The 18,007-nt window shown below is 35.3% G+C and overlaps 1 protein-coding gene across 1 annotated transcript in view; it reads right to left on the bottom strand.

The window, feature by feature from the left end:
* Positions 1-6,525: 6,525 nt before the first annotated feature.
* The window catches only part of LOC308518116 (large ribosomal subunit protein mL37-like), a gene marked incomplete at both ends in the record, with an annotated part of 35,565 nt that continues 24,083 nt past the window's right edge, over positions 6,526-18,007 (bottom strand). Inside the window, 1 exon segment of the mRNA XM_081089680.1 lies at positions 6,526-6,678. Coding sequence (XP_080945806.1) covers positions 6,526-6,678 — 153 coding nt within the window.

Raw genomic sequence — 18,007 nt, 5'->3', positions numbered from 1 at the left:
CATTATAAGGGATACAGGGAAAGGGGCATTCTTGTGGGGCACAAGAATCTGTGACATCCTTGTTACTGAAAGTGTGGTCCAGAGACAAGCAACACCAGTTAACACCTGGGAGATTGTTAGAAATATAGAAACTTAAAGTCATCCTTGGCCTGCTAACTTAGAGTCTGATTCATTTTAACAAGATTCCCTGGTTATCCATATGCTCATGAAAGTTAAAGAAACATCAAAGATTGTGCTTCAATTTTTTTGAGGTGTTTGGGCTGGGGAAGTTATTGTCTGTAGATAGTATTTTACATGGTTAGAGATTAGGATTAGGTCCTGATTAATAAAAGTGCACTTCTGGCTGGCATGGCTCCGTGGTTGAGTATCCACCTATGAACCAAGAGGATATGGTTGGATTCTTGGTCAGGGCACATGCCTGGGTTGCAGGAGGCAGCCAATCAATGATTCTCTCACATCATTGATGTTTTTCTCTCTTCTCTCCCTCCCCCTTCCTGTCTCAAATATATATATATATATATATATATATATATATATATATATATATATATGAAAAGATGTGCTCTTATTAGAAAAGAAGATGAAAGTGGAGACTATGGTTCAAATTCATTCAGGTATGTGTGCTTATTTGATTATTTATTGTTATTATTATTATTATTATTAAACATTGAGAAATTAAAAGTGCTGTGTGGTGGTAAGTTTTATGGGTCAAATTATGTGCTCACAAGGTGTCCCAATTAATCATGATTTCTGTTTGAGGGTGTTTCTGGATTAGGTAAGCATTTGAATCCATGAACTCAGTAAAGTATATCTTCCTCCCACCCCAAATGTGAGTGATCATCATCTAATACACTGAAGGCCTGAATAGTACAAGAGGAGGAAGAAAGGGGAGTTTGCCTCTTCTTGCTTTCTGTCTGCTTGACAGAAAGAGTTACCTGGTCACATCTTCTCTGGCCTTTGGTCTTGGATTTGCCCCATCAGCTGGTTTTCAGGCATTTGGACTCTGACTGAATTACATCACAAACTTTTGTGGGTCTTCCATTTGCAGGTGGCAGATTCTGTGTCTTCTTAGCCTCCATAATTTCATGAGCTAATTATTTTGCATAATATATTAATTCCTTATAATAAATGTCTTTCTCTCTCCCAATATATATAAATGTAAATATATTTTTTCCAGTGAAACAGAACCAGTATATAAATACATATATAAATTAAGTATATAGGAGTAAAAAAAGTCTATACCGGTTCTGCTTCACTGGAGAACCCTAATACACATTTGTACCTTCTTTATTGATATTTTGATATTATAAGAGCAATGAGTTTCAGCTAAGAGCAAAATAAAGGAAGACTATGAAGGTTTCAGGAGATATGAATAAGTTTGAAATTTTAGTCCTTATAATCACTATCAACATTATCATCATGACCACCATCATTGTAATAGCAGCATTAATAAGAGCAAATATTTGTTTTGTCCCTATAATATATCACACAGGGATATAAGTGTTTTATGGGTTATTTAATCATTACAACCTCTCTATGAGGTGATTGTATTAGGACTCTAGTTTTATAGATAAGCAAACTAAGGCACAGAGATGTTAAGAAAATTACTCAATATCCTATAGTAAGTAGTGGTGGAGTGTTTTAAACAACATAATTTGATTTGATTTGATTCCTCTCAGTTGCTGTTTTCACTACTCCTCTTTTCAAGTATAAAATTTTATCTGAATGTAAAATAGTATGTTTTTCAATAGCACATTTATCATTCATATGAGAGTTAGATATATATCTGTCCTCACAGTTTGTGAGCTTAGCAAGGGCTTCACTTGACCTCATATGCTCAAATTCCTAGTGCAATGCCTTTGAGAGATTCTCTGCAGATATGTGCTAAATCTTAACTTTAATCATTGTAAGGTAGTTAGGAATTACATATATATCAAGGCAGCGGTTAGACGCAAAAGTACCTTTTCTTTTAACTTTAGTATGCTTGAAAAACATTGTTCAGTTTCTCAGACAAGTAGAAATATGTTGCAGGAGAAAAAGATTGAGACCGTTAGTAGACATCATTTATATCCCAAGATTTCAGTGATGTAATTAGTGAGAAAGTACCCTATGAGCTTGAGGTTCTTTCTCACATAATTTATTTTAAAGCACAGAATATATAAACGTAATTTTCTTCTAGGTTTAAAGGATATAGAAAAGTGAAGTTTAAAGATGACTCTACATATTATATATTCTTTTTTTATTTAAATAGTTTTCATTAACTTTAGAAAGAGAAAGGGAGAGGGAAAGAGAGAGAGAAACAATAGTGAGAATCATTGATCAGTTGCCTGGTGCAACCACCCTCCTAGGACTGCCTCCTGAGAGCCTCCTACTGGGGATCAAGCCTGCAACCCTGGACATATGGTCTGACAGGAAACTGAACCTGTGACCTCCTGGTTCATAAGTAGATGCTCAACCACTGAGCAACACTGGCTGTGCTATAGTTATATTCTTGAAATCATCTGTCCCTCCTGGTAAATGGGGAAGGGGAGAGAGATGAATAGAGGAACTGAGGGAGGAAGGACGGGAGAGGGAGAGGGAGAGCAAAAGAGAGGGCAGCAAGCATAGAGGGAGACTTCTAAATGAGGACATGAAAGGAGGGTTCCTTGCTGAATTTAAATTTATTTGTGGAGGTAACAGAAAAACAGAAATTAAATTGTTCTATTTAGTTAAAAAGACATGCAATAGAACTTAAAGAACCAGTGGGAAGTTTTCTACAGAAAAGAAAGAAAGAAAAAAACAAAAAGCCAGATATCTGAGTATTATATGAGACAAGAGAAGCCAAAAACACTGAGACAAGAAACAAGTACAACAGGAGTTTGACAAGTGAAATGCTATATTCAGTGTATTTTGCAATATGACCCTTCTTGTAACCCCACATATGCTGAGTTAAATTACAGGAAACAAGTTACACTGGCATGATTAGATGATTTCTGGAAGCCAGTGAAGAGAATGAGTGTCTTGTCAGGACTGTCTGGAGCCAACAGGACAACCATCTATCTGGATTGCCTTCCGTAACTCAGTGGATTTTTTTTTCCCTGTAGATATCAAAAATAGAGAGGAAAATAAATTCTATGTTTCACTTTGAAATTTGGGTAGTCAGCATAATTTTAATGTTTTTATGTGCTTTAAATTGTTTTTCCTCCAAAATCTCATGCTAACATTAGTCTCAAAAATTAATTTATAGGGGGATGTTCTGTTCAAGTGCCATGTATCAATGTTATTGAGGAGAAATATCTGGTAAGATTTAATAAGAGAATCCTGCACAAAACAATACACCATGCATTCTAAAGTACTAATTAAATATATGTTTTGCCTCTAATCAGCTAAATATTTCATTGTACATGGGTACATGCTTCCAGGAAATCTAATCCTAAAAAGATATTTTCATGCCAACATCTGTAAGGGATAATTTGAAGGGACATTGGTAATCTATCTTCTGAGAATATATATATACTATATATAAAATATATAACACACACACTTTATATATGTATATACACATATTTTGAAGAGTGTTTTAGAAAATAAATCTGATAGTAATACAGCAATCCATGTTATTATGTCCCCTTTTTTATGATAAATTCAAGGCATGAAGTGATACCATTTCTAAAGAGGTTATATTAATTGATCATTAAAGGTGCTATATTAATTCCCTAGGGTTGCCATAACAAATTACCACAAGAGGGCTTAAAATAAGAGGTATCACTTTCTGGAGATCAGAACTCTGGAACCTAAGTGCGGGCAGGGCCATGCTCCCTCTGAAGGCTTCATCCTTCCTTGCATCCTCCCAGCTTCTGATGCCTCCCAGCAACCTTTAACATTCTCATTTCTGTCTCCCTCCTCACACAGCCTCCCCCCGTGTCTCTTTGTCCTCTCCTTATCTGTCAAGGACTCCAGTCATTGGACTGAGGCCTACACTAATCTAGGATGATGTCAATTTGATTACTCTACAAAAACCCATATTTCAAATAAGGACACATTTAAAGATACCAGGGGTTAGAACTTGAACACACCTTGGTGTGAGACACAATTGAACCCGTTACAAATGGTAGTAAATACAGTCGATCTATTATCTCACTCAATTCTCAGATTAATCCAATGAAGTATGTACTAATATTACTTTTGCCATTTAGTTGAAACTCCTATAGCTTAGAAATGAAATCTTTTTGGCATGATGGCTCAGCAAATAGAAGGTAGAATTGAAATTCTGTCCAGTTTCACTCCAGAGGTCAAAATCTTAACCATGCAGAACTCATATATAATATTCCAGCTAGACGTCACAGAGGAGCATGCCAAATTCTGTCTTCTGACTTCACTTTTTTTTGTTATTTGTTTCAATTGATATTTATTGAGTACCTGGTCAAAGTCAAGCACTGATCTAGGCACTGGCATACAGCACTGCAATAAAAGAGACAAAAATCACTGATCTCATATAGTTTATAGCTTAGTGATGTGTTTATATTCTGGTGAACAAGATAAATTATATATGCATGTATGTATATGTATATGTACATATGTAGCATGTGAGAATGAATATATTTCTCTAATGCTATTATTTGTTTCAGCTCATTTTAAAGGAGACTTTCTGAAAATATTACTGTAAGAATGAAGGAAGAATTTCAAGTCAGGTTTTCAAAATGGAAATAATGATTCAAATTCTAACTATTTTTTACAACCCCATAATTCTGGAATTTTTTAAGAGACAGAAATAGATTATTTTTTTGTACAGGTGAGGATAAGCTAGTATAAAGGCAGCAGGGACATGTTCTGAGACTCATGCAGAATGTTTCTGTCAGAAGTGCTCAGTGTCTCTGCAATGCCGTAGCCTGTTCTGCAGTGGGTTTAACTGTCAGTAGCACCTGTTGTTCACTAATTGACTAGCACTGAGCAACCGCATGACCTTTGCAAATGCCAACTTCTGGTCAATACCCAATGTAAAAGTCTGTGGGAGAATACAGATCTCTGTGCCGGATGTTTCTGCTCCTGTAGCTATCATTCCTTTACTCTTAATGCCAAATTACTATAAGCTTTGCTTGATCCATAAGGGTAATGCCAATTGTTTCTTATTATAAGAACATTCTGTATTAAAAACAGTAGGAATATCAAAAAATCAAAAAATCAAATGATATAAAATAAAATTGAAGAGCACTATCAACATATTTTCTTTGTTTATTTTTTGTTGTTGTTTTTCAGCTAGACATTAAAAAAATAAAATTATATGCTGGGGGGAAAAAATGTCCCAAGGTCTCATTAGACTTTCTATGTTATAGCTTATAATAAAAAGAAGTTTAGGAATCTGTGTTTTCTTTTTTAATTATACCCCCACCAATGGAAGGATTCAATCATTGTCTGAGTACAAAATCATCATTGTATGAATTAAAAAGTTAAAATTATGATGTTAAATATTCCTGATGTAATCTTATGGTTGTTTTGATAACCCATTTAAATATAAATGACATCCAGAATAAAATTACCTCTAGGAAGTAGTAGTAATTAATAAGCTATGGTCAAAATAAGGAAACATACAAACACAACTTCGTATTTCCTTAGTTATATTTGACACTTGGACTAGTAAAATAATATTATTGGATAGAACCAGAAAATAACAAAATACCATGCAATAATTACACTGCATTATACAAATCTCCCAAATAATCTATGTATGAGTTTTCTGTGGATTTAAGGTCATATTTTTAGTATTATAAACAAGTTCTGTGACTTTTAATATGATCTTATTTTGAAGCTCTTGTTGATACCATTGTGTTCTTTCTATATCTTTAGTGGCTTTTATAAAAGAAATTTTATTCCCATCTAGCAATGAAAAAGATGGGTTCTCAAGATTTATTTTTATCCTTTGCCTGTTATGATTATTATATCTAACTGTAGTTTATTTTATCTTTTGCCTGACAGAATCTTAAAGCTGACTTTGTAGAACAAGCTTACTAATTACACATGACCTAATAACATTCATTTTCATGTACTAACTTCCCCTGGTTATTATTTTAATTTCTATTTCTTATTTAATTTAATATTCCCTTTAATTGTTCTTTTGAGCACTACCAATAATTTATAAATTAAGTACAATACAAACAAAGAAAAAAATCAACATACAAGATAGTAATAAGAGAAAATTTACTAACAGTGGTTAGTCATTATTGGGGAATTATTAACATTTTATTCTTTCCCCATTTCTTTGCAGAAAAACTGCAAATATTTTATTTTCGATATAAAAAGATATTAAAAAGTGAAATATAATAAAGTACTAGAATACATTATTGACACAGTAAGAGACCTACTTTGTTACAGATCTCGATCTAACATGCTCTGAACTGTGTTGCTGTACAACTTTGCTATTCAAACTACAGTTACAGGTACCACTAGGGGCTTGTGATCAGTGAGATTGTGAAGCATGTCTAGGACACCACACAGAACTTCTCAATCAGAATGTGCCCTTTATAAGGTTCCACGTTCTTATCTGTACGATTAAGTTTTGGAATCTCTGCTGGAAAATGCATCAAGCAGTGTTCCATATAAAAGAATAGTTCTGTAGTCCAAATGCTGGAGTATGTTGCATGTGATATCCTCTACATCTGTGTAGTGCTTCTGAACTTTTCCAGATTTCTGAGGTAGCAAAAACTACATTTAAAAAATAGAGCCCTGAATATTGCAAACATATCTGATAAATATTTTTCCAAGTAAAAGTGATTTAACATACTAAAGTATAAGCTTTCCATATAATGTATTTGAAGTCACTAGTCTAAGCCAAAAGGTAAGAAATAACTGGAAGAAAATAATTTTAGTGTGGGGGGTAGAGGAGAACTAAGAAGAATGATTAGATAGAAAGTGAAATAGTTTTAATCTGTTTTTTTAATGTGGATAACTTGCTTATATAGAGAAAAATATGTTTTTACGTTTGATTCAATGATTCATTCATCAGATAAATGCTGGGGGGAAGTGGGATGGGAGGTATGAGAGAATAAAGGGGGAATTAATGGTGATGGAAGAAGACTTTGTATAGTGTCAAGAAAATGTGTTGTGGAATTGTGCACCTGAAACTTGTATAATTTTGTTAACCAGTGTCACTCCAATAAATTCAATAAAATGGAACAAGAATTTATCTATTTATTCTGATGTCAGATACTAGCTATATACCTATAAGAATATATTACCAGTGAAGTTAGTAGCAATGCATAAAAGTACTTTTATGTATGCTATTATCATATGAAAAGTATTAATAATATAATAATACATTTTGTTTTAAATGCTATGCAGAGACATAGCTACCATTATTATTTTCTAGTTTACATTGTTATTCTTGATACTAGAGGTATACTTTCTAATACCTTTTTTCAAAATACTTCTCATATAACATAACATACATTTTCAAACAACTTTCAGTAGATTTTACATCAGAGTTTATACATCAGTAGTTCATGGAATATGGCAAGATTGCCAAGTCTCATACATTTCGAAGAAGCTCGTTTTTTAAAAACATGTGAAATACTTTCTGTGAGTTGATGAATGAAACTTTAGAATTTATATGCTTCTCTGCATAACATCACAGTCTTAAAGAAACTGAGTCTCATCAATAATTCTAGAGGAAAGATATAAAAAGGAATTAATTGTTAAGGACATTGAGCTAGTCATCACGCAAAGTCGTCTCCTGCTAAAACTCTGGTGCAAAAGAAGAGCATGGAGGAAGGTGGCCAATTTTCTAAAAGATTCTATTGATTGTATTATCTTTGGCAATGTTTTCCAAGCATAAGTCTATGCTGATTGTTTCACAGGGCTTTTATTGGTTTGAGGCACTCTCTTCAGATATACACACACATACTCAGCTGCCCAACCTTGTTGAGGGGGTCCTAAAATGTATAAATCATCTGAGAGCCCAAAGGGTAAAACCTTGTGCCACTTTTGTTAGATGCCTGACCTGTCAAAGCCACTGTTGATGGCTGCTTCTGCTAGGCTTGGGTGTGCATGGGAGGGCAAAAGCTGACTACTGAGGTAAGGCTCTACCAGTCCTGAGTCTGGGACACGTCAACAAAAAGCCCAGGGCACCTCAATATCTGTCCTCACCTACTGATGGCCTGTTAGGCTCAGCCATTGAAAGAGCCTTCAGCAGTACGCGAGTTGCATGAGACAGGTTCTGAGTCACCAGGTGGGGACGAGTGGTGTTCACCAGGTTGACACAGATTTGAACTTGGCACCAGTTGCTAGGTCTGCAGCCACTCAATAAAAGTCTCAGGGTACCCCAAGGCCAGCCACCACCCTCCTGGGGCCTAGAGACTTTTCTTGTGAGGTGGAGTCTCAAGGATTCATCAGGGTGAGGCCAGTGGAGTTCCTCAGGCTAACGCAGGTTACGATTTGGCCATGGGAGGGAGCTCTCTACACAGGAACTATGGAGCAGACCTGGGACACAAGGGGAAAAATGGCCTTAGCCACACAACTCAGTCTCTCCCTTTGCATCTTTGACACGGCCTGTCTGCCAGGACCTCTTCCAGAGCTTTCCAGGAAAGACTACAGCAGGCCCAGGCTGCCCATAGCTAGTTGATTCCTGGGCAGAGCAGGGTAGGGCAAGGCATTAACTTGGCAGGTGGGGCCACAGGGAGTTGGGAGGGTGGGGCCAGTAGATCTTTGTAGGCCCACTCCTTAAGAGGGGCGTGTTCATCCCAGGAAAAGGAAGTCTGTGGGCAGTGTGGGAGTGACACTCCACACACTGACAATGGCGGCTATCCCTCTTCCTGAAGCCACACAACCCAATCCTTCTCTGTATGACTCTAGTCCACTCTCAGCTGCTGTCCCTTTACCTTAGCCCAGTGGTTCTCAACCTTCTGGCCCTTTAAATACAGTTCCTCATGTTGTGACCCAACCATAAAATTATTTTCCTTGCTACTTCATAACTGTAATGTTGCTCTTAGCCCATTGTGAGTGGCCACAGATATAATTTTGTTTGCTGGCCCTTTAAGAAGGAGCCTGAGTTTCTAGCAGACTCCAGTCTGTCCTTAGCTGATTCCCACAGCCAGGGGTAATGTGGACTCCTCTTTGTGACTCTGGTGCTCTGGGCTGGGGGGCCTGGTGTGGAGTTGAATCCCTTCGCTCCCTGGGGGGAACCTTTGCAGCAGAGATAATACCCCTGATTCTAATCCACGGCATGGGGGTGTGGGGCCAGCCCTTTTCGAGTCTCTGCCCTTCTTACTGCTCTCACTGTGGCCTCTTCTGTAAATCCTTGGTTATAAGACTTCTGTTCAGCTTTTCTTCAGTTGGTTATGTAGGTTGATTTTTTCTATAATTTAGTTTTAAATGTGGTTAGGTCCTGGGGGGAGGTGTTACTTCCAACTTTGTGCCATCTTGTATCAGTTACTTATGTTCTTTTTTTGCATGTTTTTTGGTTAGTGTGCTATAATTTTGCTCATCATTTCTCTGAAGGTAAATGTCATTCTGTGGATGCCATAATGATTTTCTCTGATTTCTTGCTCCTCAGCAGTTTGACTTAATATGTTTTGATGTTTGTAGGTGTCTTTGCGTTTGTGTTTTAATTTGTGTGTGTGCATACGTATGTGGGCAAGTGTGTGTTATTGGTATTTCTCCAGTTTGGTACTCTATGACCTCAAAACAATGGTTAGTTGTCTGTTATTACTTTTGAAAACATATCAGCCATTATTTTTTCAAAAAACTCTTTTGCAGGGATTCTAATTTAGCACACATTTGTTATGCCACAGGTCTTGGATGTTTTCTGTTTTTTATTTTTACTCTTTTGTTTCCTCTCAGCATTGTTTGTGTAATTCAATCACGCTACTTTCAAGATTACTGATTTTGTCCTTAGTTTTTCTAAATCTTCTGATGAGCTTATCACAGACTTTCTTCTTCTTTATATATTGCTTTGAATAATTTCCATTGTGTTTTTTTTTTTTTTTTAAATTCCATTTTACTGCTGAAATTACCTACTGTTTTGCATATAATCTACCTTTTTGATAGGGGCATTATTATTATTATACTAGAAGCTTGGGGCACAAATTTGTGCATGGGTGAGGTCCAGCCAACCCTGCCCCTGGTGGGGGGACCCAATCAGGGGTGGAGCCAGCTGGGGGAGGAGGGTTGGGTGGTTGGATGGCCAGCCCCAACTTGGATTGGGGGGGGGGGAGGTGGCTATTAGGGGCAGAAGTGGCGGTGGGGGGCAGGGCGGCTGGGGGGAGGGGCTGAGTGAGGTTGGGGGGAGTGTAATCAGGGCCCCAATTGGGCTGGTTGGCTGCTGTAGTGTGCATCATAGCGACCAGTCATTCTAGTTGTTTGGCTTTTATATACATAGATTAATCATAGGTATCATAACACATAGGTCTATAATTGTACATTTTTTAAATTGCATACTATTTAAAACTGCACTTTTGGAGTACAAATGTGAAAGAGATATAACTTTTCTCTAAAAGGCACTGTATAGCAGTGATGGCGAACCTTTTGAGTCCGGCGTGTCAGCATTTTGAAAAACCCTAACTTAACTCTGGTGCCGTGTCACATATAGAAATTTTTTGATATTTGCAACCATAGTAAAACAAAGATTTATATTTTTGATATTATTATACATATTTAAATGCCATTTAACAAAGAAAAATCAACCAAAAAAATGAGTTCGCGTGTCACCTCTGACACGCGTGTCATAGGTTCGCCATCACTGGTATATAGCAATTTACCAAACATGTCTTCCTAAGTGACTGATGTATGTGTGTGTATAACACACCTAAAGATATTGTAATTTGTCTAGCAATTTCATAAAGAAGGAGGTCAGGAGATGGAACAAGAATATCACTGAAAAGATACCTTCCTCTTATGTAGAGCGAGTAAACCGATGCTATTTCAGAACACCTCTCTAGCTTAACTTAATTATATCATGAATAAACAGGGCATAGAAGATACATATAAGCAGTACCATACATAGTGAATCCTTACATTACAATGTGAGATTTGTTTTAAAAAATATTTTAAGCTTCATCTACCTTAACATAAGTAAGCAAAAACAGGGAAATTATTTTATTTGTTCCTAATGCAACCATTCTCTTTTAATTTTCTTTTTTAAACATGCCATTCTGATTTATTGCTGTGTATTCTATTATAGAGCATTGGCTTTTCAATAAAACTGATTTCTTTAGGTTTTGGTACTGTTTGCAAACACACATCCGTACCACCTTCACTCTTCATATCCTCAATCTTCAGTGCCTGAACTCATCTTAATCCAATCTTTGTTTTTGCTTTTCTCCTGGAGCAGATAACATAAATGGATTTATTAGAAAACCCTTTAGATTTTATGAATCTTCTTTTCTAAGACTGTAGTAATCAGGGGTGGAGTAAAGAACAAAATGAGTAAGAAAAAAATGCATCAATCTCTTTTTCAGTGAGACGATGAGACTACAGAACAACCACAGCCAGAGCTGCCTCAGCATCCATGCAGCACCAGCAGCATCTTCTGGACGAAAAGAAAAAATGTGAAGTGACAGCAATGAGACTGTAATTAGTGGAAAATAGTTACTTTGTTAATAAAACTCTTTCTTTGTAGGTCATTATTAGAAATTTAAATGAAACTGCAAACAGAAAGTCTATAAGCTCTAATAAGTGTTCATAAATATCTGTTAATCTTTCACTTAAATATGGTATTCTGAGTGCCATTTAACATTCCTAACTTTTAAAGAAGGAGATAATCCTAGACAATTATGAGATACAATTAGGTCTGCTAACAACAGTTATGTGCATGTGTACTTTTAACTTTCACGTTATTTACACGGCACTATCTTTTTCAGCTGTTATTTCATCTTACCAACTTAAACCAAAGTTAGTGAATCACACTGTAATAAACCACATACAAAACAATATCATGTGCAATAATCATTTTTAAATAAAATGAGTTGGCATTTGCTTTCTTGTTTAGAGATTTGAGATAAAACTTATTTTTATCACTTAAAGGTACTGATAAAATCCTGCCTATCTATAATGATAAAAGTATAATATGCTAATTAGACCAGAAGTCCTTCCGGACAAAGCCAGGGCTGCAGCTGTAGGATCAAGGCAGCTGCCATGGGATCCAGGCAGCTGCCATGGTTGGGAGGGAGGGATTTAGGCAGCCATGGTGGCGGCAAAGACCTACTTTTACAAAGATTTCATGCACCAGCCCTCTAGTTTTTAAATAAAATGAGTTGGCACTTGCTTTCTTGTTTAGGGATTTGAGATAAAACTTATTTTTATCACTTAAAGGTATTGATAAAATCCCATCTATATATATAAAAGGCTAATATTCAAAATGTCCCTGAGGGAATTCGACTGGGAGACCCAGAGTACTATTGCTCACTATGACATGCGCTGACCACCAGGGGGTGGCGAGGAATGAAAGAAGGCCCTGGCTGGCATCTGGAAGGCCCCAATTGGCCCTGATCGCTGGCCAGGCCTAGGGTCCCAACCCCTGCATGAATTTTGTGCACCAGTCATCTAGTATATAATCAGGACTTGGACAGGACCAGAAATTCATGATTATTTTTAATAGGGTTTCCTGATCTCCCTTCACTCAGTTGGAAAAGTTATAAGATTATACTTCAGATGTCTTATAAAAAGGACTATTAGTTTGAGCCTGTAGCACACAGCAGTGCATAATAATTGCACCACAGCTTTACTAGTACCACAGTCAGACATTAACTGGAGAAAATGTTATGTAAAACCAAAAGGAGCAGTGTTCTCAAGTCCTACTTTCTTTGACCGAATATATACCCGTTTTATGCAAAATCCACCTGCATGTAGAATTTTAAATTTTTTTGTAGTTTTTATGTAAAGACCAATACATGGGAACACTAATGAGCAATGTGAAATTTATTATATGATTTTGGATAAGATTTAAATTCACCAAAGTAGGTTCGCACCACATGCCTCTGGGAAATTATTTTAAAATTGCATTAAGCATTAGATATCTTAGTTACCTTCTGCTTTGAGCACAACAGCAAACTGCCTGCTCACACTCTAAATACTTCACACTCTTCTCTCTCCTATTACCCAGAGTTGCCTCCTTCTTCCTTTGAGCAAGCTATTGAGTTCTAGAGTTTGAGATCCTAAAAATATTTTCTCATTAAAGGCCAGGCTTTAGCTCAAGGAATTCTTGTACTAGCTGCTTAGAGAATAAAATAGTCTCCACATGATTACATATATTAATTTCTAGCCTCTCTAAACACATACACACTCACAATCTTTTCCTATTTTCTGCTTCAAAGGATCTTTTCATTTAGAGGTCCTAGAAATTAATTTTTTTGAAACAAGATAATTTTCCAGGTGCTTACATATTAAATATTGCCAAGTTCCACATGTGAGTGGATTAAACTATTTCTGGATTAAAGCCTGAAATGTATTAAATTAAAAATTGATTTTAAAAGACCACATGAAAAATTCAAACCTGAATATCTCCTTAGCACATTAGATGTTATGTTATATGATGACATTTTATGTTTCAAATGTAATCAATAATCTCAGGCAATACATGCCAGATGATAGGAGTAATATTTTTTTTTTCTGCATGTATCTTTGAGTTTTGTACTGTGGTAACCTTTTTGGGAATGCATCTCAAAAAATTTTATGATGCTGTTGCAATGATATTCTTAATGCTTCCTTGTGTAACCTAACTTTCAGTTTTAGGCAAGATCACTTTCCAGATACAAATTTTTAAAGGGAGAGAGATGAGGTAGAGAAAAATTATTTTACCTATTATTATAGCCACTCCCTGACGCCATATTGTCATGTGTGGAATCTATTGTAGCTTGCTAGTCTCTTGATATAATGTCTTCATTTCACCTGTCTCTAAATTTGTGTATCTCTCATTTCTCCTTTGCAAATTGGCAACCATTTTTTCTTTCTTGGAATCATTCACTTCAGGGGGAGAGAGAGGAGGTAAAAGCATAGCTTTGAAAAAAAACTTGAATAAATAAGCTCCAACTTGATATATAGATATAGATATAGATACAGATACAGATAGGTAGCTAGGTATAGGTATAGGTATAGATAGATATAGATATAGATATAGATATAGATATAGATATATAGATATATAGATATATAGATATATAGATATATAGATATATAGATACTACAGCCTTCCTTTTTCCATAATACATTAATATTATTCTGGATGGGAAGGACTGAGAGTAAGGGTATCATATTGAGAGTAAGAGCCTCAGACTGGACCTGGTACAACTGCTGGTGTCCAAAGCATAACTCAGAATTTTCTGAAGTGGCTCAAAGCATCCCATGCAAGTAAATTGTTTACTCCTCAGACCACACAGAGGACCTAAATGGGGGGTGGCATTGATAATACTGGGTGTTAGATGGAAGAATGTTGCTTAACTGATTTTGTACTAGTATGTATACACTACTCAGTAAGAATTAAACTATTGACATCTACTCAAGGCAAATGTAAAACCCATCTTTTTTCTGTCTACAGAATCCTTGCAAATATGCCTACTAATTAGCAGGACTAATTGATATCAGGGAAATTCACAGTGGGTCTAGGTACCAAATACCCAATGAAATGTTCATTATATAGTTCACAAAATAGTGACTGGCTTTAATGCTCAAGAAATTATCAAACCTTGTAATAAAATGAAGCAAAAACAATGAAAAACTGAGGCCACTATCTTTAGTTAGGAGTTATACAGTTTAGGCTTAAAAAGGGTTTGGAAGCAAGAAAACACCAAACATTTATATGGGTCTTTTCCTGAAGCTGAAAGAGGATCATACCAGTTCTCTACCTCACAGTAAGGTATCTTACTATGAATCTTTACATCACTAAAGCGTGATATAACAGTTTCTAAAGTGAGGCAGCTTTCAGTGTCATTACAAAATGAAAGAAATGAGAGTTTCTCCACTTAGTAGTAAGTAATTCTTTCAAAGCCAGATCTGAACTACATCATTCATCAGAACTAGGCCGGTGTTTAGTTCCATATCTCTCTCTCTCTCTCTCTCTCTCTCTCTCTCTCTCTCTCTCTCTCTCTCTCGATGTGAGCATCTTGGGTGGTAAGAATAGTTATAATTGTGAAGAACTGATAAAGTCAAGGGAGTACACTTCACAGTTTTATTCCTTGGTTAAATGTATTTATGACATATGTCATAGCAATATCTTTATACCAATACAGCTCCTAGGGCAATGGAAACTAAGGAAAAAATAAACAAATGGGACTATATAAAAATAAAAAGCTTCTGCACAGCAAAAGAAACCATCAACAAAACAAGAAAGCTGACTGCATGGGAGAACATATTTGCCAATGTTATCTCCGATAAGGGCCTAATCTCCAACATTTACAGGGAAATCAAACATCAAGTTCTGTCCTGTATTTTTCACCTTTACCCTTTATTCTAATTAGTTCAAATAACCATTATAAATTTGTAAAATAAAATTTTATTTATTCCTATGAACAAATGTGATTAAATTACATCATATTTGAAGTTAAGCATATTCTAATATATGGAATGAAATCTGTACAACATATAATACAAAATATAGGATCAATAAAATGTTCAGTCCTACAATAAGATTAAAGAATCATAACATTTGTTCAGCGTGATAAAACCAAGGAATGGCAACATCCTAAAATAATGTATTTTTGGAAAAATATAAGCAAAAATTGAAATGTGGAATGTTTATCCCTATATTAAATGACAAATGAGAGAGAAAGGGTCTTATGCTTTTGAATTTGCTTCTATTCAACAGCTAAAGGTTACTAAATGTTCCTAAATTCTAGTTTCTTTATCGATAAAAAACATAAGATGACTATACTGCTAACTGCAAAAAATTTATGTGGATATAAAATGTTAATAATAACATCACCAATAAAAACAAACAGTTCTGATAATTTAATTTTTTCCATTTATTGCCTCATTTACTCCTTGGACATAGCCTATTAGGAATGTCCTATATTTTTGCTTGATATAAAGGATGAAGAACCTAAATTCCACTGAGATAAAATAAGTTGCTCTTAAACACATGACTCCTTATGAGCAAAGATTTGAATGCATTTAATAGGAAGTTTTTACCCTTAACTACAATGTGTTATATGTATTAACAGTCTTCATTAGGAGCCTAATCATTTGTACAACTTTTATCACTTATCCTGGATAAAAAGAAGCTTTAGCATATTCATAAATATATGAATACAAAGCAGTCACTAAGCACTCTTGTTGCTCCTAAAGCCTGGTGAGGTGCAGCTGCAGTAATACACATCAATTAGAGTATCGCTCTCACCACACGTCTGCCTGGACACAAAGATCTCCAAGTGAATGGAAAATTACAAGGGTTGGATTTATTCCATTTACTAAATGAAAACTATAATCTTGTCTTCTTCTTAATATAGAGAGATCAAATAAAATACTTCATTCTGCAAATGATAAGCACTGCTTTTTGGACAGTTACAGTACCAACCCTTCCTTTCACTGTACATTTGTGGGTTTTGTGTACCAACCAATCAAAATCATTTACTTCACTTCAAACATCTCCTGCCAAGAAGGCAATTTTGTGTATAAATGGCTCCAATCTGGGAAGCCATCCAAAAGAAGCTGTTCAGGTAAATAACAGTGTGATTTACATGCAGGTGCAAAACATAAACTTAGAAATAGTTTGAAAATGTGAACTAAAGATAAGAAGAATTAACTAGACAGGTAAATCACTTTCCTTTGGGTATTTAAATGTTCTAGAAATGTTCAATTTCCGTTATATTATTGTTTTTAGATTTAAAAGAATAGCTGCACTTTGAGGTTTATGTATTATACTTTTACAGAAATATATATTAGCATCATGAATAATGGCTACATATTATCTAATGGTCAAATATACTAGTAGATTGGAAAGGAGAGCTTTCCTACTTGACTAAAAAAGAAAATCACTCTAAGCCGATACATTCATATGTGAAGACATAATGCAGGTTTGTTTTTTTTGTTTGTTTGTTTTTGTTTTTACTTTCCATACAATGATGTTATCTCCTACTTTATTTATTTATCTATTTATTTATCTATTTATTTATTTATTTAGTGCTACATATGGCAACCAAGTACATCAGCAACAAAGACAAATTAGGAGAATAAAAAGGTCATAGGTTGTGTAAGATGTTAAAAAATACATCTACAATATTTTCTCTGTGTCACTATGAAGTTAAAAATAAATCATGAACTATTGAAACTATAAAGTAAAGGGTTGAATCATGTTTTGTGAGATGTAGAGCTTTTATTATTATTTTCTTTGTCTTTGGTAGTCTTTTAATTTCTGATTGGCTAACAGCTGTAGTTAGGATTCAGAAGAAACATACAAATGACAAGAAAGCTAATGGGGCACCCAATGACTGGTAATTGGTATTTGCGTGCCAGCAGCAATAGGTTCTACAAATGGAAATTTAAGAATTCTTATTAGGGCCCTAATCGGTTTGGCTCAGTGGATGGAGCGTCAGCCTGCGGACTCAAGGGTCCAGGGTTTGATTCCAGTCAAGAGCATGTATCTTGGTTGCAGGCACATCCCCAGTAGGAGGTGTGCAGGGGGCAGCTGATCAATGTTTCTCTCTCATCAATGTTTTTAACTCTCTATCCCTCTCCCTTACTCTCTGTAAAAAATCAATAAAATATATTAAACAACAAAAAAAAAGAATTCTTATTAGGAAATAATGCCTTCCCTGACTACCCTTCAAATATTTTATATGGGTAAAATTTATAATAGTTATAAAATATTTCTTATTAAAATGAAGTTGTAAATGGGTTTATAAAATTAAAAAGAAAATCACTTTTCAATTATTTAATGAATAAATGTAATTATTTACACATTGTTACTAGCAAATATCTTAGATACTCTGGACATTATAACTTTTTAAATTTCTATGCAACAGATTTAACAACAGCATTTCTGCCATGTTAAACAAAATGTGACATAATCTTCTTAAATATGAGAACTAAAAGCATATTAAACAGCCAG

Source organism: Myotis nattereri, assembly GCF_964212035.1.
Source record: "Myotis nattereri genome assembly, chromosome: 4".
Taxonomy (NCBI): domain Eukaryota; kingdom Metazoa; phylum Chordata; class Mammalia; order Chiroptera; family Vespertilionidae; genus Myotis; species Myotis nattereri.
The sequence above is the reverse complement of the archived record's forward strand: the minus strand, read 5'-3'. Positions and strand labels throughout refer to the sequence as shown.